At 43.6% G+C, this 24,163-nt stretch overlaps 1 protein-coding gene across 3 annotated transcripts in view; it reads right to left on the reverse strand.

Moving 5' to 3' along the window:
- The window catches only part of LOC140194525 (zinc finger and BTB domain-containing protein 7C), a 261,687-nt gene that overhangs the window by 74,847 nt on the left and 162,677 nt on the right, over positions 1-24,163 (reverse strand). The window contains exon 2 of one of the 3 annotated variants that reach the window (XM_072251732.1): positions 1,541-1,683. The exons of the other annotated variants lie outside the window; for them this stretch is intronic. Coding sequence (XP_072107833.1) covers positions 1,541-1,569 — 29 coding nt within the window. The 5' untranslated portion in view covers positions 1,570-1,683. The remainder of the gene's footprint in view (positions 1-1,540; positions 1,684-24,163) is intronic. 3 annotated transcript variants of the gene reach the window in all.

The following is a 24,163-nucleotide window of genomic DNA, read 5'->3' on the forward strand; positions in this document are numbered from 1 at the left end:
AAATCCTTCACACTTAGCAGGGGACACATTTAAGCTGATATTGGGGGCGGGACAAATGACAGAATTTATGGTACTGAATTAGACCTTGGGATTATGAAAGTTGTTAGAAATTGGGTCAGAAAAGTATTTTGCACTCACAGCTTTAACTGCTTCCTGATACTTGTGAAGATTGTTTCTCAAAATTTCAAAAGAAATTTGAAGTTTATCACACTTCCACTTTCGTTCGGATATTCTACACTCCCTCCTCAGGGCTCTGGTGGTGTCATGAAGCCAAGGCAGACCTTTAGGCTTAGGCATTTTCAATTTAAGGGGAACAACAGTATTCAGAATAGAGGAGCAGGTGGTATTGAATAGGGAAGAAAGTTCCTCAGTGCTGAGATGGGGAGGAGAAGCCTCAATCGTGCAAGTGTTGGGAGCAGCTATGAGAGCGTCATTGAACTTATTGGCAGTCGAAGAGTTAATGTAACGACAGCAATGTACAGGAAGATGAGATTTAATAGAGGAAAAAGGCAGAGATACATCGAACATAACAGCGCTATGATCCGACAGGCAAGCATCAATTGTTACCGCACTGCAGATTGGGAAACCAGATGACAAGGCTAGGTCGAGTGCATGGCCTAGCTTGTGAGTGTGTCCGGTGATAAGCAGAGCGAGATTAAAAGTCTCAACCAGATGCATAAAATCACTTACGAGAGGCTTAGTGGGACAGCAAACATGAATATAGTGTTTAAGAGAAAGTCCGAAAATTGAGTAATAAAATCTTTATGTATTTTTGGTGGACAATACACAAGAGCAATTAGGAGCAATATAGACAACACCCAGTGCCCTACTTTCATCAATCTCCCTCATCACCTTGTCAAAACACTCAATCAAGTTGGTGAGGAACAACCATCATGCACAAAGCTATGCTGCCTCTCCCTAATTAGCCCATGGGTTTCCAAATGCTCATATATCCTATCCCTACAAATTCTCTCCAGCAATTTTCCTACAACTGATGTGAGACTCACTGGTCTATAGTTCCCAGCATTTTCCCTTGCTCCCTTCTTAAAGTTGTGCAGCAACTTTGCAGGATCTATGGATGTGGACACCAAGGTCCCTCTGCTCCTGCACACGGCTAAGAATCCTGCCATTAAACCCTGTATTCTGCCCTCAAATTCAACCTTCCAAAGTGCATCACTTCTCACTTTTCCGGGTTGAACTCCATCAGCCACTTCTCAGCCCAGGTCTGCATCCTGTCCATGTCCCATTGTAACATCTAACAACCTTCTATATTATTCACAACACCCTCAACCCTTGTGTCAGCTGCAGACTTACGGATCTACCCTTCCATGTCCTCATCCAAGTCATTTAGGGGACCCTGTGGAACACCGCTGGTCACTGACCTCCAGGCAGAATACACTCCATCTACTACCACCCTCTGTTTTCAATTATTTGGTGTGCTTGAACCATGCTTGTACATGCAGTGGTCCTAATGTCACTGTCCGATGCTGAACAAATCAAAGGAAGGTGTAATTACAATGAAAATTGCCTGTGAGCATACCTGACAGATTTCATCCCGCAGTTGGGCATGCGGTGACTCAGGCAGTGGCGCCCATGATGTGTCCTGCAGCCTGGAGAGACACTGAACTCACGGGGGCTCCGTCCTGAGTGGGTCACCTCTCTCCTACTCCTTACTGCCTTTGCCTAGACGGAGAATTCAAAGAAGGGTGAATGAGCTTTTCACTATGCTAACATTGTGGGCTTGATGTCGCTATGAGCATGAGATAGATTAAATGTCAATAGGAAGGGAGATTTGATTGAGGTTTATAAAACCATGAGAGGCTTATACAAAGTCAGTATCTTTTCCCCAGGGTTGAAATATCTAATATTAGAGGGCATCAAAGGTTCATTTTATTATCAAAGTATTATTCAGAGAGCAACTCTGAGGTTTTGCCTTCTCCAGATATCCATGCATGACGAACCTGTTGGAATTCTTTGAGGAGATTACAGGTAGGATAGATAAAGGGGGTGCAGTGGATGTTGTATATTCCAGAAGGCTTTTGACAAGGTGCCACACATGAGGCTGCTTACCAAGTTAAGATCCCATGGTATTACAGGAAGGTTATTGGCATGGCTGGAGCATTGGCTAATTGGTAGGAGGCAGCGAGTGGGAATAAAAGGATTCCTTTCTGGTTGGGTGCCAGTGACTACTGGTGTTCTGCAGAGATCGGTGGGACCGCTTCTTTGTATGCTGTATATCAATGATTTAGATGATGGAATAGAATGGCTTTGTTACCAAGTTTGCAGATGATACAAAGATTGATGGAGGGGCAGGTAGTGTTGAGGAAACAGGTAGGATGCAGAAGGACTTAGATTAGGAGAATGGGAATGAAAGTGGCAAATGAAATACAATGTTAGAAAATGCATGGTCATGCACTTTGGTAGTAAAAATAAATGTGCAGACTATTTTCTAAACAGGGAGAAAATCCAAAAATCTGAGGTGCAAAGGGACTTGGGAGTCCTTGTGCAGAACACCCTGAAGGTTAACTTGCAGGTTGAGTCAGTGGTGAGGAAGGCAAATGCAATGTTAGCATTCATTTCAAAAGGTCTAGAATACAAGAGCAGGGATGTGATGCTGAGGCTTTATAAGGCACTGGTGAGGCCTCAGCTTGAGTAGTGTGAGGAGTGTTGAGCTCCTCATCGTAGAAAAAATGTGCTGGCATTGGAGGGGGTTCAGAGGTGGTTCACAAGGATGATTCTGGGAATAAAAGGGTTATCATACAAGGAACATTTGATAGCTCTGGGCCTGTACTCATTGGAATTTAGAAGAAGGTTGAAGGGGGATCTCATTGAAACCTTTCAAATGTTGGAAGGCCTAGACAGAGTAGATGTGGAAAGGATGTTTCCCATAGTGGGGGAATCAAGGACAAGAGGGCACAACTTCGGGATAGAGGGGTGTCCATTTAAAACAGAGATGCGGAAAAATTTCTTTAGCCAGAAGGTGGTCAATTTGTGGAATTTATTACCACAGGCGACAGTGGAGGCCAGGTCGTTGGGTGTATTTAAGGCTGAGCTTGACAGGTTCTTGATTGGACACATCATTAAAGGTTACAGGGAGAAGGCCAGAAAGTGGGGCTGAGGAGGGGAAAAAAGGTCAGCCATGATTGAATGGTGGAGCAGACTCGATGGGCCAAATGGTCTAATTCTGCTCCTATGTCTCATGGTCCTATGGTTAAAAAAACCTCACATGAAATCTCAGCTAGAGTTTGTCAGAAGGTATGTGGGACACTCTGAGGTCAGATGGAAGAAGATTCCATGGTCCGATGAAAGCAAAATTAAGCATTTTGCCATCAGACTAAACACTATGTTTGGCATAAGCCAAAGACCGCGCATCATCAAAAACACAACATCCCTACCATGAAGCATGGTGGTGGTTGCATCATGCTGGAAGGCTTGTGAAGGTAGAGGGTAAAATGAATGCAGCAAAATACAGGGAAATCCTGGAGGAAAACTTGATGCAGTCTGCAAGAGAACTGTGACTTGGGAGAAGATTTGTTTTCCAGCAAGAAAATGACCCCAAGCATAAAGCCAAAACTACATGGGAATGGCTTAAAAATATCAAAGTTAATGTCCTGGAGTGGACAAGCCAGTCCAGACCTCAATCCTAGTGAGTATTTGGGCTGGACTTGGAAAGGGCTCACGATCCCCATGCAATCTGACAAAGCTAGAGCAGTTTCGTAAAGAAAAATTGGAAAAAACTGCAGTGTCCAGATGTGCAAAGCTAATAGAGACCTATCCTCACATACTCAAGGCTATAATTGCTGCGAAAGGTGTGCCTACTAAATACTGACTTGAAGGTGGCGAATACTTATGTAATCAATTATGAGCAACCTAACTGTGGCACTGTAGTTCAGGGAGCCATTCAAGAGGGGGGAAAGAAGAGAAATGTAGTGGTAATTGGGGATAGTATAGGCAGGGGAATAGACAGAGTTCTCTGTCGCGAGGATACAGTGTCTCAAAGGCTGTGTTGCCTGCCTGGTGCTCGGGTTCAGGACGTCTTCTGTGACCTGCAGAGGAACTTGCAGTGCGAGGGGTAAGATCATGGTCCATGTGGGTACCAACGACATAGGTAGAGTGAGGAAAGAGGTTCTGCTGAGGGAATTTGAGCAGCTAGGGACTAAATTGAAAAGCAGAACTAAAAAGGTAGTGATCTCTGGATTACTATCTGAGCCACATGCAAATTGGCATACAATCAGGAAGATTAGAGAGTTAAATGAGTGGCTCAAGGATTGGTGTGGAAGAAGTGGGTTTGAGTTCATGGGAAACTGGCACCAGTATTGAGGAAGGAGGGAGCTGTACCATTGGGAAGGGCTCCACCTGAACCGTGATGGGACCTGGATCCGAGTGAATTGCATAACTAGGGCTGTGGATAGGGCTTTAAACTAAATAGTAGGGGGCTGGGTTCAATAGATTGGAGAAGTATGGATAAAATAAAAAAGAAAGTGTGGATAAAGATAAAGAAAAACAAAAGGTAGAAAAGAGAAAAGTAAGAATAGAGTGAAGAGAAGTCAAGTGCAAAAGAGTCAAAGATTACAAGATTTTAAAAGCACAAGGAGTCTAAAGGCACTATATTTGAAAGCCTGAGGATTTGAAGTAAGGTCAGTGAACTTGTGGCACAAATCACTGTAAAGAGGTATGATTTAGTGGTCATTACAGAAACATGGTTGCAGGGTAGAGATGATTGGAAATTAAATATCCAAGGATATCAGGTAATACTGAAGGATAGGCAGGAAGGTGAGGGAGGTGGGGTAGCGCTCTTAATTAAAGATGAGACCAGGGTGATAGTGAGAGACGATATAAGATCCAAGGAGCGGGATTCTAAATCCATCTGGGTAGAGATTAGGAATAGTAAAGGGAAAAAAAATCACAGGTGGGAGTTGTCTATCGGCCACCGAATAATAACATTACAGGGACACAAGCAATAAACAGAGAAATATCTGAGGCATGTAAGAATGGAACAGCAGTTATCATGGGGGACTTTAACTTGCACGTAGATTGGGTGAATCAAGCTGGTCGAGGCAGTCTTGAGGAGGACTTCATAGAAGGCATCCATGATGGCTTTCCTGAACAGCATGTTACTGAACCTACAATCTTAGATCTGGTCCTGTGAAATGTGGCAGGTAAAATTAGTGACCTTGTAGTTCGGGATCCTCTTGGAAAGAGTGATCACAGTATAACTGAGTTTCTCATACAAATGGAGGGTGCAATAGTTCAATCTAAAATGAAGTGTATTATGCCTAAAGAATGGAGACTACATTGGGATGAGGGAGGATTTGGCTAGTGTAGATTGGGAACACAGGCTATATGGTGGGACAGCTGAGGAACAGTGGAAGTCTTTCAAAGAGATTTTTCACAGAGTTCAACAAAAGTATATTCCAGTTAAAAGCAAGGACAGTAAAGGTGGGGAGAGACGGCCTTGGATAACTAAGGACATGAAATAAGGCACCAAACTAAAAGCTTGTGCATACAAAGTTGGCAAGATTTGGAAAACTCTAAAAAGCAACAAAGCACCATGAAGTGAGCAATAAAGAAAAGGAAGCTAGATTATAAAAATAAACTAGCACAAAATAGAAAAATGGATAGCAAAAGTTCTTATAATTATATAAAGCAGAAAAGGGTGGCTAAAGTGAACGTAGGTCCCTTGGAGGATGAAAAGGGGGAATTGATATTGGGTAATGAGGAAATAGCTGAGAGTTTGAATGGCTATTTTGTGTCAGTTTTCGCGGTGGAGTACACATCTAACATGCCAAACAGAGATGTTATGGATGCAGTGGGAGGTGAGGACCTCGATACAATAGCTATCACTAAAGAGGTAGTGCTGAAACTTGTGGGCTTGAAGAGAGATAAGTCCCCTGGTCCTGATGCATCCCAGGGTACTGAAAGAAATGACAGAAGTTATTGTAGAGGCTTTGATGATGATTTACCAAAATTCCCTGAATGTCTGGGTGGGTCCTGGTGGATTGGAAGATGGCAAATGTCACGTCACTGTAGGCAAAAGGCAGGTAACTATAGGCCAGGCAGTTTAACATCTGTAGTTGGGAAAATACTTGAAGCTATTATTAAAGAAGAAATAGCGAGGCATCTGGAAAGAAATGGATCCATCAGGCAGTCACAGCATGGATTCAGCAAAGGCAGGTCCTGTTTGACAAATTTACTGGAGTTCTTTGAGAATATAACAAGCGCAGTGGATAAAGGGGAACAGATGGATGATATTTGCTTGGATTTTCAGAAGGTGTTCGATAAGGTGCCACATAAAAAACTTATCCATAAGATAAGGATGCATAGAGTTGGGGGTGATGTATTAGCATGGATAGAGGATTGGTTAACTAATAGAAAGCAGAGAATTGGGATACATGGGTGTTTCTCTGGTTGTCAATCAGTGGTGAGTGGTGTGCCACAACTGTTCACGATATGCATTAACGATCCGGAAGAGGGCCTGAGTGTAGTGTATCTAGATTTGCTGATGATACTAAGTTGAGTGGAAAAACAAATTGTGCAGAAAATATGGACAGTCTGCTGAGAGATATAGATAGGTTAACTGAGCGGGCAAGGGTCTGGCAGATTGAGTATAATGTTGATAAATGCGAGGTCATCCACTTTGGAAGGAAAAATGAAAGAGCAGATTATTATTTAAATGGTAAAAAATTGCAGCATGCTGCTGTGCAGAGGGACTTGAGAGTGCTTGTGCATGAATCACAAAAGGTTGGTTTGCAGGTGCAGCAGGCTATCAAGAAGGCAAATGGGATGTTGGCCTTCATCACTAGAGTGATTGACTTTAAGAGCAGGGAGGTTATGCTGCAACTGTACAGGGTACTGGTGAGGCCACACCTGGAGTACTGCGTGCAGTTCTGGTCTCCTTACTTGAGGAAGGATATACTGGCTTTGGAGGCAGTGCAGAGGAGGTTCACCAGGTTGATTCTAGAGATGAGGATGTTAGACTATGAGGAGAGATTGAGTTGCCTGGGACTGTACTCACTGGAATTCAGAAGAATGAGAAGAGATCTTATAGAAACATATAAAATTATGAAAGGAATAGATAAGATAGAGGCAGGAAAGTTGTTTCCACTGGTAGATGGGACTAGAACCAAGAGACATAGCCTCAAGATTCAGGGGAGTAGATTTAGGGCAGAGATGAGGAGGAACTACTTTTCCCAGAGAGTGGTGAATCTGTGGAATTCTCTACCCGATGAAGCAGTGGAGGCTACCTCAAAATATATTTCAGACAAGGTTAGACAGATTTTTGCATAGTAGGGGAATTAAGGGTTATGGGGAAAGGCAGGTAGGTGAAGATGGTTCCATGGCCAGATTAGCCATGATCTTATTGAATGGGTGAGCAGGCTCGACGGGCCAGATGGCCAACTCCTGCTCCTGTTTCTTGTGTTCTTATGTGCTTTATATTTGTAACTAATTTAGATCACTTTGAAGAGATCTGTTTTCACTTTAACACGAAATCTAGTTTGATTCAATATTGAAAGCTTACTTGGGGGAGGTAGTGAATACTTTTTATAGGCACTATATCTACATAGATCAATTGTATGTCCATAAGGTGACGCTAGGCTGTACATAGGGTGACTGACGGGAAATAATAAAGGAGTGGAGGTGCTTAGATAGACATATGAATGTAAGGAAAATGAAAGGAGATGAGCGATTAGTCCATTGCAGTACCTAATAGCTTACAGTTTTCATTATTATGCATTGCAATGTACTGCTGCTGCATCTCAACAACTTTCACCACATATGCCAGTGACATTAAATCTGATTCTGATACTGATTCCAGTTTAGTCGACCATTTGATTACTAATTTAATTGGTTCAACACAATATTGTGGGCCAAAGGGCTTGTTCCTGTTCTGTACTGTTTTAAGGTGAGGATGAGAGAGAGGCTTGTGAGGAGTATGTTTGTTCAAACGTGCGTGAGCGTGTCTGCAAAAGACAGCAGTGTTTTTAGTGGAACACACTTCGTTAGATGATGAGATTTTTTTTGTGTGGCCTCAGCAGGGCTCCAGGATAGTTTGCTGCACACTGTGTGCCAGGGTCAAGGATGTCTGAGCAATTGCAGAACATTCTCAGGGGAACCAGGAGCAGTCAGCGGTTGTGGTGCACATTGGCAGAAACAACAGAGCTAACACTGGGATGAGATCCTGCAGACTGAATACTGGGAGTTAAGCAGAAGGTTGAAAAGTAGGATGTTAAGTGTGTAATCTTTGGATTAGTTCTGGTGCTATATATATAACAATATGAATGTGAGGAGTGTGTAGAAAAGAGGGATCTGAGAATACAGACCCATAACTCCTTGAAAGGAGCATCACAGAAAGATAGGGTCGTATAAAGAAAGCTTTTGGCATATTGGTCTTCATAAATGAATGTACTGAGTACAGGATTGGGATGTTATGTTGAAGTTGTACACAATGTTGGTTTGGTTTACTTTAGAGCATTGAGTGCAGTTCTGGTCATCTACCTAGAGGAAAGATGTAAATAAGATTGATAGAGTGCTGAGAAAACTTACAAGGATGTTACTGGGACTTGAGGATCTGAGTTGTAGGGAAAGGTTCCATAAGTTTGTTCTTTATTCCTTGGAGTGTAGGAGATTGAGAGGACATTTGATAGAGGTATATGAAATTGAGGGGTATAGATAGGGTAAACGTAGGCAGGCTTTTTCCACTGAGGTTTTGTGAGACAGCAACTAGAGGTCATGGGTTCAGGGAGAAAAGTAAAATATTTAAGGGAAACTCCTTCACTCAGAGGGTGGTGAGAGTGTGGAACAAGCTGCCAGCAGAAGTGGTGGATGGGGTTTTAATTTCAACATCCAAGAGAAATTTGGATAGGTGCATGGGTGGGAGGGCTATGAAGGACTATAGTCTCGGTGCAGGTTGATGAACTAGGCAGAGTAAAAGTTCAGCATAGACTAGATAAGCTGTTTCTGTGCTGTAGCATTCCATAACTCTTTGACTCTCTAGGCAGATGAATGTGCAGCTGATGAGCTGGTGCAGGAGGGACGAGCTTCAGGCTCATAAGAACACTGGGACCTCTTCTGGGGCAGCGGAGACCTGTAAAGGAGGGTCATTTAGAGGAGGATCAATATCTTGGCAGGGAGGTTTGCTAGAGCCACTCAGCGGAGTTTAAACTAGTCTGGCAGGAGATTAGACCCATAGCAGTAACGTGGCAGATGAGAAAGTAAATGCAAGTGAGCAAGTCATGTAGACAGGTCAGGCAGGGAGTGTGCAAGGTCTGACAGGTAAGACAGGTGAACTCAGGGCATTGTCAGAACATGAGACTGCTATATTATCACACAAAACGTGGCTGAGGCTTGGACAGGACTGGCAGCTCAGTGTTTCAGGGTTCAGGTGCGATAGAGGAGGTGTTAAGAGAGGAGAGGGAATTGACATTTTGATGAGGGAGAACATCATGGTAGTACGTGGAGCAAATATAAGACCATAAGACATAGGAGCAGAATTAGGCCATTTGGCCCATCGAGTCTGCTCTTCCATTCCATCATGGTTGATTTATTATCCCTCTCAACCCCATTCTCCTGCCTCCTCCCTGTAACCTTTGACAACCTGATTAATCAAGAGCCTATCAACCTTTACTTTAAATATACCTAATGACTTGGCCTCCACAGGCATCTCTGGCTAAAGAGGTTCTTCCTTATCTCTGTAATATTCCTCAGGAATAGTCTGGTAAACATATATGGGAAGAACACAGTACAAATAAGACCATAAGACATAGGAGCAGAATTAGGCCATTTGGCCCATCGAGTCTGCTCCGCCACTCAATCATGGCTGATCCTTTTTGTTTCTATCTCCTCCTCAACCCAATTCCCAGCCTTCACCCTGTAACCTTTGATGCCATGTCCAATCAAGAACCTATCAATCTCTGCCTTAAATACACCCAATGACATAGCCTCCACAGCTGCCTGTGCTAACAAATTCCACAAATTCACCACCCTTTGGCTAAAGAGATTTCTCTGCATTTCTGTTTTGAAAGGATGCCTCTCTATCCTGAGGCTGTGCCCTCTTGTCCTAGATTCTCCCAGTCTGGGAAGCATCCTTTCCACATCTACTCCATCTAGTCCTTTCAACATTTGAATGAGATCCCCCCCCATCCTTCTGAATTCCAGTGAGTACAGACCCAGAGCCATCAAACGTTCCTTGTATGACAACCCTTTAATTTCTAGAATCATCCTTGTGAACCTCTTCTGGACCCTCTCCAATGTCAGCACATCTTTTCTAAGAAGAGGGGCCCAAAACTGTTCACAATACTCAAGGTGAGGCCTCACCAGTGCCTTATAAAGCCTCAGCATCACATCCCTGCTCTTGTATTCTAGACCTCGTGAAATAAATGCTAACATAGCATTTGCCTTCCTCACCAATGACTCAACCTGCAAGTTAACCTTCAGGGTGTTCTGCACAAGGACTCCCAAGTCCCTTTGCATCTCAGATTCCTGGATTTTCTCCCCATTTAGAAAATAGTCTGCACATTTATTTCTCCTACCAAAGTGCTTAACCATACATGGTATTTCATTTGCCACTTTCTTGTCCATTCTCCTAATCTGTCTTAGTTCTTCTGCAGCCTTCCTGTTTCCTTAACACTACCTGTCCCTCCACCAATCTTCGTATCATCTGCAAACTTGGCAACAGCCATCTATTCCGTCATCTAAATCATTGATAAACAGCATAAAAAGAAGTGGTCCCAACACCAATCACTGCAGAACACCACTAGTCACTGGCAGCCAACCAGAAAAGGATCTATTTATTCCCACTCACTGCCTCCTACCAATCAGCCAATGCTCTAACCATGTTAGTAACTTTCCAGTAGTACCATGGGCTCTTAACTTGTTAAGCAGCTTCACGTGTGGCACCTTGTCAATGGATGGGTTAGGACTGATAGATGTTCAGAAAAAGGAGTACAAAACAGTGTAAGACAAGTTGAAAGTATTTATCACAGGAGAGCAAAATATGATATATGAGAGGAGGAAGTTCAAATCCAGAAAAGAGAAACCAGATGAAAGTGTGAATGATTTAATTGCCGCATTGTATGCCCTGCCAGATAACTGTGGGTATGGAAGTATGAAAGATGAGCTGATTAGAGACAGGATTGGTGTCAGGCTACATGGCACCGAATTGTCAGTGAGACTTCACGTGCAGGCAAATTTCACACTAGAGAAAGCTATTACTACGGTGAGACAAAGTGAGAATGTTCGTCAGCAACAGGCATGAAAAGAATGCTGAGGTAAAGTTAGAGCTGTACAAAAAGAAGGATGCAAACAAAGTGCTGTCAGAAAGAGGTGACAGAGAGGGACGATAAAACAGCCATGACAGAATGGTGGAGCATTCTCAATGGGCTGAATGGCCTTATAGTCTAACTTTAATGAGTGTAGAGTAGGTGATCAGGGTAGATGACCATCTCCTGCTCTTATCTCTTCTGTTCTTATGTGTTTGAATGAAGTTATATCAGTTTGAGAGCAACAGTAAGGATGAAAAAAGACCTCAAGAGTCTTGGGGATGAGACCACACAGAGGACACCTGTGAGATTTCTTACTATCCATTCCTTTACAGCAGGGGTTCCCAACCTGAGGTCTACAGAACCCTCGGTTAATGGTTATCAAGGTTTTCGAGGTCAGTACGGATAATGTGCTACCATACATGGGCTAACTTTGAAGGGGATTTATGTAAAACTAATGAATCTGAATTGATAGCTGACTTAGATCTCTTACAATTTTAATTTCCATCAAAGGCTATCGAAATTAAAATCATGCAAGACAGGAATGTAACTGTCAATTCATTTCACACCATCATAAAATTATCCCCACTGCCTCGAAATTCAAGAAGGATGATGAACAAGAAGACCAGATTCACCTTCTCGCAAGTGTCACTGACTTCAATGAGAAAGATCTAGTCAGAATAAAAATCAAACCATGTCATTTTCAAATTATAGTCAAGTTAGCCCTTTTTTAAAATTTGTGGTTGCAGGAATTCTGGATGATCTTCAAAGGCAAAATGGTTTTGCTTGTGTTATTTTTAAATATGCCTTTATACTAAGTACTGGTTGATAGCCATGGCAAATAAAAATAAAAAATATTCTGTTTATGTCATGTATAAATATACATTCTTCAGAGTCTACCTTTGAGATATAAGATGTTCTTGTGAAGGTAGGGAGCTTGACGAATGCTGTCAGGAAGTGGTAAGGCAATAGTGATATTGGAAAGTACAAAAATAGATAAGGTGGATTTAATTAAAAGGCTGTCAATCCTCAAATTAGAGAAGTCACCCGTTTGTGATGGCCCTAGATTATCGTCAGCATGAAGGATAGAAGCTGTGGATAGTCTAGCCATAATCCTCCCATCCTCTGTGTGGAAGAGGAGGAGCAAAGGGCTGCAGGACCACACGTTTAAAAAAAAAAATGAACAGGGATAAATTCAGGAATCACAGGCTGAATTTAAGCCTGCACACCTCTTATACCATGGTGGTGCAGCAATGCTCTGAAAGGCAATCAAAGGCAAAAAGAAATGAAATTTCAAATAAATATGGGTGATGCACGAAAGTTAGTCAAGTTTATAATCATTTGACTATATACATGCACATAAGGTATATAACCATATTATGTATACAGAAATGAGATGACGAGGGTGTAGTACACATAACACACATATGAGAGCCCAAACTGCTGAAAGACTAAGATTCAGTAAATATGGAAAACTAGTGATTCCAGACTGAAGGTTAAACAAGCCAAAGTGAAAAGAGACAATTGTTTTGAAAAACAGTAAATTGTGATGTGGAATTCATGGCCCAAAGGCTGGTGGAAACAGATTCAATAGCAGCATTCACAAGCAAACAAAGGATAAATAATGCAAGGCAGAAAATTATACTTCAATGGACACAAGAACACAAGAAAGTAGGAGCAGAAAGTAGACCACCTGGCCCTTCAGGCCATTTCTGCCATTTAACATGATCAGCTCTCTGCAGCCCTGAATCCTCTCATCACTCAAAGTTTTATCTAACTCTGCTTTAAATAACTCCAATGACCTCATCTCTGAGACTTTCCAGGGCAGAGTATTGTAGAGCTACGCTAACCACTTTGAGAAGAAATTCCTGTACACCTCAGTTTCAAATGACCACTCACTTACAGCTACTTCCCCTTGTTCAAGACTTCGAACTGAGACACAAGAGAGATTCTGCAGATGCTGGAAATCCAGAGCAGCACCCACAAAATGCTGGAGGAACTCAGCAGGTCAGGCAGTATCGATGGAAATGAATAAACAGTCGACGTTTCAGGCTCAGATGAAGGGTCCTGATACGGTATGGGAGGTGAACTGAGTGTAAATGGAAATGGCCACCTCGTCAAGTACCTCTGCTCTATCTGCAAAATGTGGGATTTCTCAGGGGCCCAATATTTTAATTCCCATTCCTGTTCCAACATGCCAGTCCATGGACTCCTCTCGTGCCACAATGAGGACACCCTCAAAGGTGGAGGAGCGACACCTTTTATTTCGTCCAGGTAGCCTTCAACCTGATGGCACGAATATCGACTCCTCCTTCTGGTAAAAAAATTATTCCTCCCCTCTCCCTTCTTCTATTCCCCACTCTAGCCCCTTACCTCTTCTCACTTGCCTATCACCTCCACTTGGGTCCCCTCCTCCTCCCCTTTCTCCCATGGACCGCGCTCCTCTCCTATCCAACTCCTACCACTCCAGCCCTTTACCTTTCCCACCCACCGGGTTTCACCTGTCAGCTTTCAGCTATCTGCCTTCCCCTCCCCCAGCTTTTTATTCTGCCATTTTCCTCCTTGCTTTTCAGTCCTGATGAAGGGTCTCGGCCTGAAATGTCGACCATTTCTTTACTTCCATAGATGCTACCTAACCTGCTGAGTTCCTCCGGTATTTTGTGGTTGTTGCAATGTGTATGTTTTGATGTACAAGTGATAAATAATATGAATCTGAATCTCAGCTACCAATGGCTGACTGGGTATGATTTCCACATAATCTGGAGAGTGTTGGGCAGGGACGTGGACAGGGTGGAATCTCAATGTTATGAAAAGATACATGCTCACATTCTCTGCAGCTTGTATTCAGCAAGAGATTTTAAAATGGTCTAAATTAGAATTTCTAAAGAAGAATTAGATATGATCATATCACCTTCGATGGGGAGGTGCAATTTGTAAAGCAGGATGATCCTCCCATCCACGGAGGTGTTTGCGTACCAGTGCAGTGGACCCTGTAATGCATGCTCCAATGTTGGGAGTACGCTGTCCTTCAGGGGTTGGGCTAATGGCTCCACATCTGCCTCCTGGGGCCAAGTTCATCCACAACAGATCATATAATGTACCAGGCAAGGTACCATATCTGCCGTGGTGAAATGAGCTCCTGTTGGGTGTTCATGGTGAGATATGGGGTTTTCAAGACTTTAATGATTTAAAGATTTGCTTTATTTGTCACGTGCACATCGAAGCATACAATGAAGGGCATCTTTTGTGCCAATGACCAACACAGTCTGAGGATGTGCTGAAGGTGTCCCTCAGCTGTCTCCATGATTCCAGCACCAACATAGCTTGTCCACAGCTTACTAACCCTAACCCCTGCATCCTTGGAATGTGGGAGGAAGCTGAAACACCCAGAGGAAATCTACATGTTGTCAGACAGAATGTACAAACACCTCACAGAGAGAAGTAGGAAGTCAACCCTGAACTCTTACTCTAACTGCTATTCAAGGTTTGGTGCTACACTTGGACCTAATGGGGCATTTGTGATTCAATGCCTGTCCTGCTTAATGGAAGGCTGAAGTTGTTGTTGGATGCAATGGACCCTGAGTGTGGTTAACATTGCATCTGGTGGGGACTTTTTATTTGCTTCCTTGCCCACACCTCCTCACACTCGTCTTGAATGCTGTGATTGGAAGCCTTCCTCTGTCTGTAAAAACAGACGACCCTCTCTCTCCTCTGTCTGTAAAAAAAGACGACCCTCTCTCTCCTCTGTCTGTAAAAATAGATTACCCTCTCTCTCCTCTGTCTGTAAAAATAGATTACCCTCTCTCTCCTCTGTCTGTAAAAACAGACGACCCTCTCTCTCCTCTGTCTGTAAAAACAGACGACCCTCTCTCTCCTCCGCCTGTAAAAACAGACGACCTTCTCTCTCCTCCGTCTGTAAAAACAGACGACCCTCTCTCTCCTCTGTCTGTAAAAACAGACGACCCTCTCTCCTCTGTCTGTAAAAACAGACGACCCTCTCTCTCCTCTGTCTGTAAAAACAGACGACCCTCTCTCTCCTCTGTCTGTAAAAATAGATTACCCTCTCTCTCCTCTGTCTGTAAAAACAGACAACCCTCTCTCTCCTCCACCTGTAAAAACAGACAACCCTCTCTCTCCTCTGCCTGTAAAAACAGACGACCTTCTCTCTCCTCCGCCTGTAAAAACAGACGGCCCTCTCTCCTCTGCAAAAACAGACGACCCTCTTCTCCTCTGCCTGTAAAAACAGATGACCTTCTCTCTCTTCCGCCTGTAAAAACAGACGACCCTCTCTCCTCTGCAAAAACAGACGACCCTCTTCTCCCCCGCCTGTAAAAACAGACGACCCTCTCTCGTCTGCAAAAACAGACGACCCTCTTCTCCTCTGCCTGTAAAAACAGACCACCCTCTCTCTCCTCTACCTGTAAAAACAGACGACCCTCTCTCTCCTCTATCAAATTCCCCTGTTACTGTAAGATCATGTATGGAGCTCCATTACTGGGGACATTTTGGATTTCTTGCACCCTGTATTACACTGCTAAATGAAATTCTGTGGAATGAATACACACTGTGCCAGATCTCACTTGGCATGAAGCTGTAAGAATAAACTCTTTGTGAGTCACAGATCCGAGTCGATAGTAAACAACACTCTGCAAAACAACAGGACATGAGGCTAGACCCTCGGCCTCTGGAGGGGCACTCTCAGCAAGAGTTGCAACGTAAAAAGGAGGACAAAATTGAAAAGGTTGAATACTGATTAAAGGTGTTATATTTGAATGTGCACAGTTTATGGAAAAAGGTAGATGAACTTGTAGCACAGTTACAAATTCCTATGTATGACATGGTAGGCATCACTGAATCAAGGCTGAAAGAAGATTATAGCCTGGAGCTTAATGTCCAAGGATACACATTGTATCAAAAGGACAGGCAGGAAGGCAAATGGGGTGGCGTAGCACTCCTTCAAAAAATGAAATCAAATCTTTAGAAAGAGGTTACATGGGATCAGAAGGTGTTGAATCATTGAGGATAGAGTTAAGGAAATAGAACCATAGAACCATAGAAACTACAGCACAGAAACAGGCCCTTTGGCTCTTCTTGGCCGTGCCAAATGCAAGGGTAAAAAGACCCAGATGGGAGTTGTATACAGACCCCCAAACTGTAGTAAGGATGTGGTCTACAAATTACAATGGGAGATAGAAAATGCATGTGAAAAGGCCAATGTTACAATAGTGATGGGGGACTTCAATATGCAGGTAGATTGGTGTTGGACACCATGAGGGGCAGTTTCTAGAATGTCTAAGGGATGGCTTTTCACAGCAGCTTGTGGTTGAGCCCTGTAGGGGATCAGCTGTTCTGGATTAGGTGTTGTGCAACCAAACAGAATTGTTTAGAGAGCTTAAGGTAAAAGAACCCTTAGGGGAAGTGATCATAATATCATCCAATTCACCCTGAAATTTCAGAAGGAGAAGCTAAGGTCAAGAGTATTATAGTGAAATAAAAGGAATTACAGAGGCACGAGAGAGGAGTTAGCCAAAATTGATTGGAAAAGAACACTGGCAGGGATGATGGCACAGCAGCAATGGCTGGAATTTCTGAAAGCAATTTCGAAGGCACAGGACATATACATCACAAAGAGCAAGAAGTATTCTAAAGGCAAGATGACACAACCGTGGCTAATAAGAGAAGTTAAAGCCAAAGAGAGGGCATATAATCCAAGCTGTTCCACCGTGAACATGATCTGTTATGAGTCAACATGATGCTTTCAGATCAGGTCATGCATAGCACATACCTCCGCCGCACCGCTCAGGTGTGTTTCTGGGGTACAGGGGCTAGCGACCCTTGTGCCTGTTCTCTGAGCAGCAGTGAACCATCTGATTGGCCTATCAGAGTTCTCTTTGGGAAATAGTTGACTTGATCAGCATTTCTGATCTGGCTATTGTTCACGATTGCACTTAATAAAAAAAATGGAGCAAAAATTAATGGGAAGTTAGAGGATTGGGAAGCTTTTAAAATCCAACAGAATGCAATTAAAAAAGGCAAAGATGGAACATGAAAGTAAGCTAGCCAATAATATTGAAGAGGATACGAAAATATCCACAGTTTACTCTTTTCCCTGGATGGTGGCTGGCCTGCTGAATTCCTCCAACATATTGTGTGAGTTAGATGGAACGCTGTGTACAGAAGTTTATGGTCAAGCACTTTGGTAGAAAAAATGAAAGGGTTGATTATTTTCTAAATGGAGACAATATTCAAAAATCTGAGGCATAAAGGGACTTGGGAGTCCTTGTGCAGGATTTACTAAGATTAATTTGGGGGTTGAGTCTGTGGCTAGGAATGCAAATGCAATGATAGCATCCATTTCACGAGGACTAGAATATAAATGCAAGGATGTAATGTTGAGACCTTATAATGTGCTGGTGAGGCCTCACTTGGAATATTGTGAGTGGTTTTGGGCCCCTTATCTTAGAAAGGATGTGCAGAAACTGGAGATGCTTCAAAGGAGGTTATGAACCAGCCCCGACTAGGAGTTGACGATGCCATCGTCTACCTGCTGAACCGTGTCTACGCCCACCTGGACAAGCCAGCGAGCACTGTGAGGGTCATGTTTTTTGACTCCTCCAGTGTGTTCAACACCATCTGCCTTGCTCTGCTAGGGGAGAAGCTGACAGCGATGCAGGTGGATGCTTCCCTGGTATCATGGATTCTTGATTACCTGAATGCCAGACCACAGTACGTGTGCTTGCAACACTGTGTATCCGACAGAGTGATCAGCAGCACTGGGGCTCCGCAGGGGACTGTCTTGTCCCCCTTTCTCTTCACCATTTACACCTCGGACTTCAAATACTGCACAGAGCCTTGTCATCTTCAGAAGCTTTCGGATGACTCTGCCATAGTTGGATGCATCAGCAAGGGAGATGAGGCTGAGTACAGGGCTACGGTAGGAAACTTTGTCACATGGTGTGAGCAGAATTATCTGCAGCTTAATGTGAAAAAGACTAAGGAGCTGATGGTAGACCTGAGGGGAGCTAAGGTACCGGTGACCACTGTTTCCATCCAGGGGGTCAGTGTGGACATGGTGGAGGATTACAAATACCTGGGGATACGAACTGACAATAAACTGGACTGGTCTAAGAACACTAAGGCTGTCTACAAGAAGGGTCAGAGCCGTCTCTATTTCCTGAGGAGACTGAGGTCCTTTAACATCCGCCGGACGATGCTGAGGATGTTCTACGAGTCTGTGGTGGCCAGTGCTATCATGTTTGCTGTTGTGTGCTGGGGCAGCAGGCTGAGGGTAGCAGACACCAACAGAATCAACAAACTCATTCGTAAGGCCAGTGATGTCGTGGGGATGGAACTGGACTCTCTCACGGTGGTGTCTGAAAAGAGGATGCTGTCTAAGTTGCATGCCATCTTGGTCAATGTCTCCCATCCACTACATAATGTACTGGGTGGGCACAGGAGTACATTCAGCCAGAGGCTCATTCCTCCGAGATGCAGCACAGAGCGTCTTAGGAAGTCATTCCTGCCGTGGCCATCAAACTTTACAACTCCTCCCTTGGAGGGTCAGACATCCTGAGCCGATAGGCTGGTCCTGGACTTATTTCATAATTTACTGGCATAATTTACATATTACTATTTAACTATTTATGGTTCTATTACTATTTATTATTTATGGTGCAACTGTAACGAAAACCAATTTCCCCCAGGATCAATAAAGTATGACTATGACTATGACTATGACTAATTCAGAAGAATGAGGGGGTGATCTAATTGAAACCTATCGAACGATGAAAGGCCTAAATTAAGTGGATGTGGAGAGGATGTTTCCCATGTTGGGAGAGAATAAGACCAGAGGACACAGCCTCAAAATAGAGGGGTGTCCATTTAGAATGGAGATGAGGAAGAATTTCTTTAGCCAGACAGTGGTGAATCGGTGGAAGTTGTTGGCATAGGCAGCTGTGGAGGCCTAGTTTTTATGTATATTTAAGGTAAAGGTTGATCGATTCTTGATTGGTGAGGGCATGAAGGGACATGGGGAGAAGGCAGGAGATTGGGGCTGAGAGGGAAAATGGTTAGCCATGATGAAATGGCCTAGTTCTGCTCCTATGTCTTACTAGCTTATGGTCTCACTTGCTCCACTGCTGAAACGTAGCATCCTATGCAAGGAGTGCTGCCACAAGAAAGCAGCATCCAACATTCAGGCCATGCTCTCTTCTCACTGCTGCCTTTGGGCAGGGGGTACAGGAGCCTCAGGACTCTCACCACCAGGTTCAGGAACAGTTATTATCCCTCAGTCATCAGGCTTCTGAACCGGCGTGGATCGCTTCACTCACCACAACAATGAACTAATTCCACAACTGATGGTCTCACTTTCAAGGACTCTTTATAACTCATTTTTTCAATTATATATTTTTTGCACCATATGTCATTTTTGTGCATGTTGGTTGGCTGTCAGTCTTTGTTTATGTAGAGTCCTTTGTAAAGTTCTATTGTATTTTTATTTTCCTGTAAATGCCTGCAAGGAAACGAACCTCAGGGTAGTGTATGGCAATATATACATACTTTGATAGTAAATTCACTTTGAACTTCTAATCATTGCTGGCTAGCTTAAACTGGGTAGCCAATCAAGAAATAAAGGTTCCGTGAGGCAGTAAGAAATGTGGGTTGCTGAAATCGTAACAATGAGGTTGTCACATAAGATGTGAATGTGCCCTGTATATTGTATATTAATACTGTATGTTAAAAAAAAGTGAGGTAGTGTCCAAAGCTTCAATGTCCATTTAGGAATCAGATGGCAGAGGGGAAGAAGCTGTTCCTGAATCGCTGAGTGTGTGCCTTCAGGCTTCTGTATCTCCTACCTGATGGTAACAGTGAGAAAAGGGCATGCCCTGTGTGCTGGAGGTCCTTAATAATGGAAGCTGCCTGTCTGAGACACTGCTTCCTAAAGATGTCCTGGGTGGTACTTCGTAGGGTAGTGCCCAAGATGGAGCTGACTAGACTTACAACCTTCTGCAGCTTCTTTTGGTCCTGTGCAGTAGCCCCCCCATACCACACAGTGATGCAGCCTGTCAGAATGCTCTCCACAATACAACTATAGTGTATTTGTTGACATGACAAATCTTGTCAAACTCCTAATAAAGTATAGCCACTGTCTTGCCTTCTTTATGACTACATCGATATGTTGGGACCAAGTTAGATCCTCAGAGATCTCGACACCGAGGAACTTGAAGCTGCTCACTCTCTCCACTTCTGATCCCTCTATGAGGATTGGTATGTGTTCCTTTGTCTTACCCTTCCTGAAGTCCACAGTCAGCTCATTCGTCTTACTGACGTTGAGTGCCAGGTTGTTACTGCAGCACCACTCCACTAGTTGGCATATCTCGCTCCTGTACACCCTCTCGTCACCACTTCAGTTTCTACCCACAATGGTTGTATCATCAGCAAATTTATAGATGGTATTTGAGCTATGCCTGGCCACACAGTCATGTGTATAGAGAGAGTAGAGCAGTGGGCTAAGCACACACCCCTGAGGTACACCAGTGTTGATCGTCAGCAAGGAGGAGATGTTATCACCAATCCGCACAGTCTTCCGGTTCAGAAGTCGAGGATCCAATAGCAGAGAGAGGTACAGAGGCCTTAAGTGCTCTTTTCGGAGTTCCCAACACAACACACAGAACTTTCTTGTCATGTTGCAAATCTATTCATCTCTCACTACTATGTATATTTACTTCTCACTCTGGACTGAATGGAATGTAAATAACACTCAGGCATTGCTTATCGAGTTTCACTTTCAACATGATAAGAGGCACAGATCGAGTGGACAGCCAGAGACTTTTTCCCAGGGTGGAAATAGCTAATACAAGGGGGCATAATTTTATGGTGATCGGAGAAAAGTACAGGGGGATGTTAGTGGTAACTGGTGGGTGCGTGGTATGCCCTGCCTGGGGTGGTGGCAGATACATTTTAAGAGACTCTTAAACAGGATGATAGGAAAATGGAGGCCTAAGTTGGCACGTGGCCAAGTGGTTAAGGCATTCATCCAGTGATTTGAAGGTCGGTAGTTCGAGCTTTGGCTGAGGCACCGTGTGTGTCCTTGAACAAGGCACTTAACCACACATTGCTCAGCGACGACACCGGTGCGAAGCTGTATGGGTCCTAATGCCCTTCCTTTGGACAACATCTTGGACAACACCAGCATGGGCAACTGCTGGTCTTCCATACAACCTTGCCCAGGCCTGTGCCCTGGAAACCTTCCAAGGCACAAATCCATGGTCTCATGAGACTAACGGATGCCTACAATGGAGGGAAAAATTAGGTTGATCTTCGAGTAGGTCAAAAAGTCAGTACATCATCAAGGGCCAAAGGGCCTGTACTGCGTGTAATGTTCTACGTTCTGCACACAGTGGCTTTTTAAATATTATAGGTTCATTTTTATACTGAAAAATTAAAATCCTGTTGTAATTATGCCCAGGTGAAAGACCACATAAGAGATGAGAAATCGTTTGAAGCAGCTCCTTTCCCTATTCTGGAAATACACAGTTACAGTGTTGATGCATTATTAGCAGCGGGATTTGAGGAGTCTTAGGAATATGACAAATGTAGGATGCAGCGGGAGGAGAAGATGGTGGCACGCCTGTGCATGCGCAGCCCCCCGGTGAAAAATGATATCGTATCTGTTAAATAGGGGCTGTGGACAATTCTGATTTGATGGAGAATGGACGTGAAAGCACAGAGGAACACCTGGAGAAATTTCTGAAACGCCCATTCGCTGCTGTCGTTACTGTGTGGTTGGGAATCTTTCGGAAGGTAGGCCTCAAAATCCCCGGCCTTGCCTGCTCTTGGTGACCGAGAAGGAGGTCGAATCGTTCAGACAGAGATGGCGCTCAGTACTCGGCGTCGGAGAGCTGATCAGAGCTCGAAGTTTTCGGATGACTCCGAGTCGGATTGTGGTCGGCATGGCAGGGAGAGTTTTTCTTCCTTCTCCCGTCTGCGTGAGATGTGAGACATTTGAGAAACTTTGAACTTTACTGTGCTCACGGATTTCTTCATCAAGTTATGGTATTGTTACACTGTTTGTAACTATATGTTATAATTATGTGGTTTTGTCAGTTTTTTTAGTCTTGGTGTGTCCTTTGTTTTGTGATATCACACCGGAGGAAATAATGTATCATTTCTTAATGCATGCATTACTAAATGACAATAAAAGAGGACTACGTGTCTTCATAATCATAAAAAAATATATATCTGCAAGTCTGAGAGTCCAAGGCCAAAGATTGGAGCCCTGGAGGTAGCCTTACCTGGGGCTGGAGGTCTCAGAGTCTGGGAGGGAGGGACAGAGGGAGGAGGTCCAGAGGTGGCCGGTCTTGAGGTTGCAGGCCTGTGTCAGTGGGTGGGAGAGAGGGAGGGAGGGAGGAAGTCTGGAGGTGGTCTGACCTAGGGTTGGAGACCTGTGTGAATGGGTGAGTGGGTGTTATGATCGGAATGTGTCTGCTTTGCTGTTGTTGTTGCTTGTGTTACTCTGATGAACATTGTTGGTGGAGATACGTTGACGCTGGAAAGTGTGGTGAAACTTGCAGTCTGCCCTCAGCACATCCTCGGACTGTGTTGGTTGTAACACAATGCATGTCACTGGATGTTTTTGTGTACATGTGTTGTTGGGCTATAACAGGTCAGAGCCTATTTGTGTGAGCAGGAGGCACAAAGAGGCAATAGGGTTGAGGTTGTCGTGCTAGGAGTTCAGGGCGCAGGGTCCAAGATCGGCTAGTTTGGGTGTTAATACTGAATATCATAGGCCAAGGTCAATTGTAAGTCTTCAGTATGCAGGTAGATTTGAAAACCAGGTTGGTGCTAGATTACGGGAAGAGGAATTTCTAGAGTGTCTATGAGATGGTTTTTTTTGAGCAGCTCATGACTGAGTTCACTAGAGGATCAGCTATTCTGGATTGGGTGTTGTGCAATGAACCAGAATTGATTAGAGAGATTAAGGTAAAAGAATTCTCAGGAGAATCTGATCATAATATGATTGAATTCACCCTGAAATTTGAGAACGAGAAGCTATAGTCAGATGTATTAGTATTACAGTGGAGTAAAGGGAATTACAGAAGCATGAGAGAGAAGTTGGCAAGAACTGATTGGAAAAGAACATTGGCAGGGTGACGGCAGAGCAACAATGGCTGGAATTTCTGGAAGCAATTCAGAAGGCACAGGATATATACATCCCAAAGAAGAAGAAGTATTCTAAGGGAAAGATGACACAACCATGGCTAACAAGAGAAGTCAAAGCCAACATAAAAGCCAAAGAGAACAAAATAATAGAGCAAAAGTTAGTGGGAAGTGAGAGGACTGGGAAGCCTTCAAATATCAACAGAAAGCAACTAAAAAGTCATTAAGAGGTAAGGATGGAATACGAAAGTAAGCTAGCCAATAGCATTAAAGAGGATACCAAAAGTTTCTTCAGATATATAAAGTGTAAAGAAGAGGTGAGAGTGGATATTGAACTGCTGGAAAATGATGCTGGAGAAGTAGCAATTGGGGATAACAAAATGGCAGATGAACTGCATAAGTATTTTCACCATGGAAGATACTAGCAGTATGGTGGAAGTTCCAAGTGTCAGAGGGCATGAAGTGTGTGAAGTTACCATAACTAGAGAGAACATTCTTGGGGGAACTGAAAGGTCTGAAAGTAGATAAGTCACCAGACCTGATGGTTTACATACTAGATTTCTGAAAGAGGTGGCTGAAGAGATCATGGTGGCATTAATAATGATCTTTCAAGAATCACTTGATTCTGGAATGGTTCTGGAAGACTGGAAAATTGCAAATGTCACTCCAATAATTGCCGGATGTTGGAATCCTGGGAGACCCAGAGTCTCCAAGGGAACTACATCTGTGTAAAGTGTATCCGGCTG

This window comes from Mobula birostris, chromosome 3 (assembly GCF_030028105.1).
Source record: "Mobula birostris isolate sMobBir1 chromosome 3, sMobBir1.hap1, whole genome shotgun sequence".
Classification (NCBI taxonomy): domain Eukaryota; kingdom Metazoa; phylum Chordata; class Chondrichthyes; order Myliobatiformes; family Myliobatidae; genus Mobula; species Mobula birostris.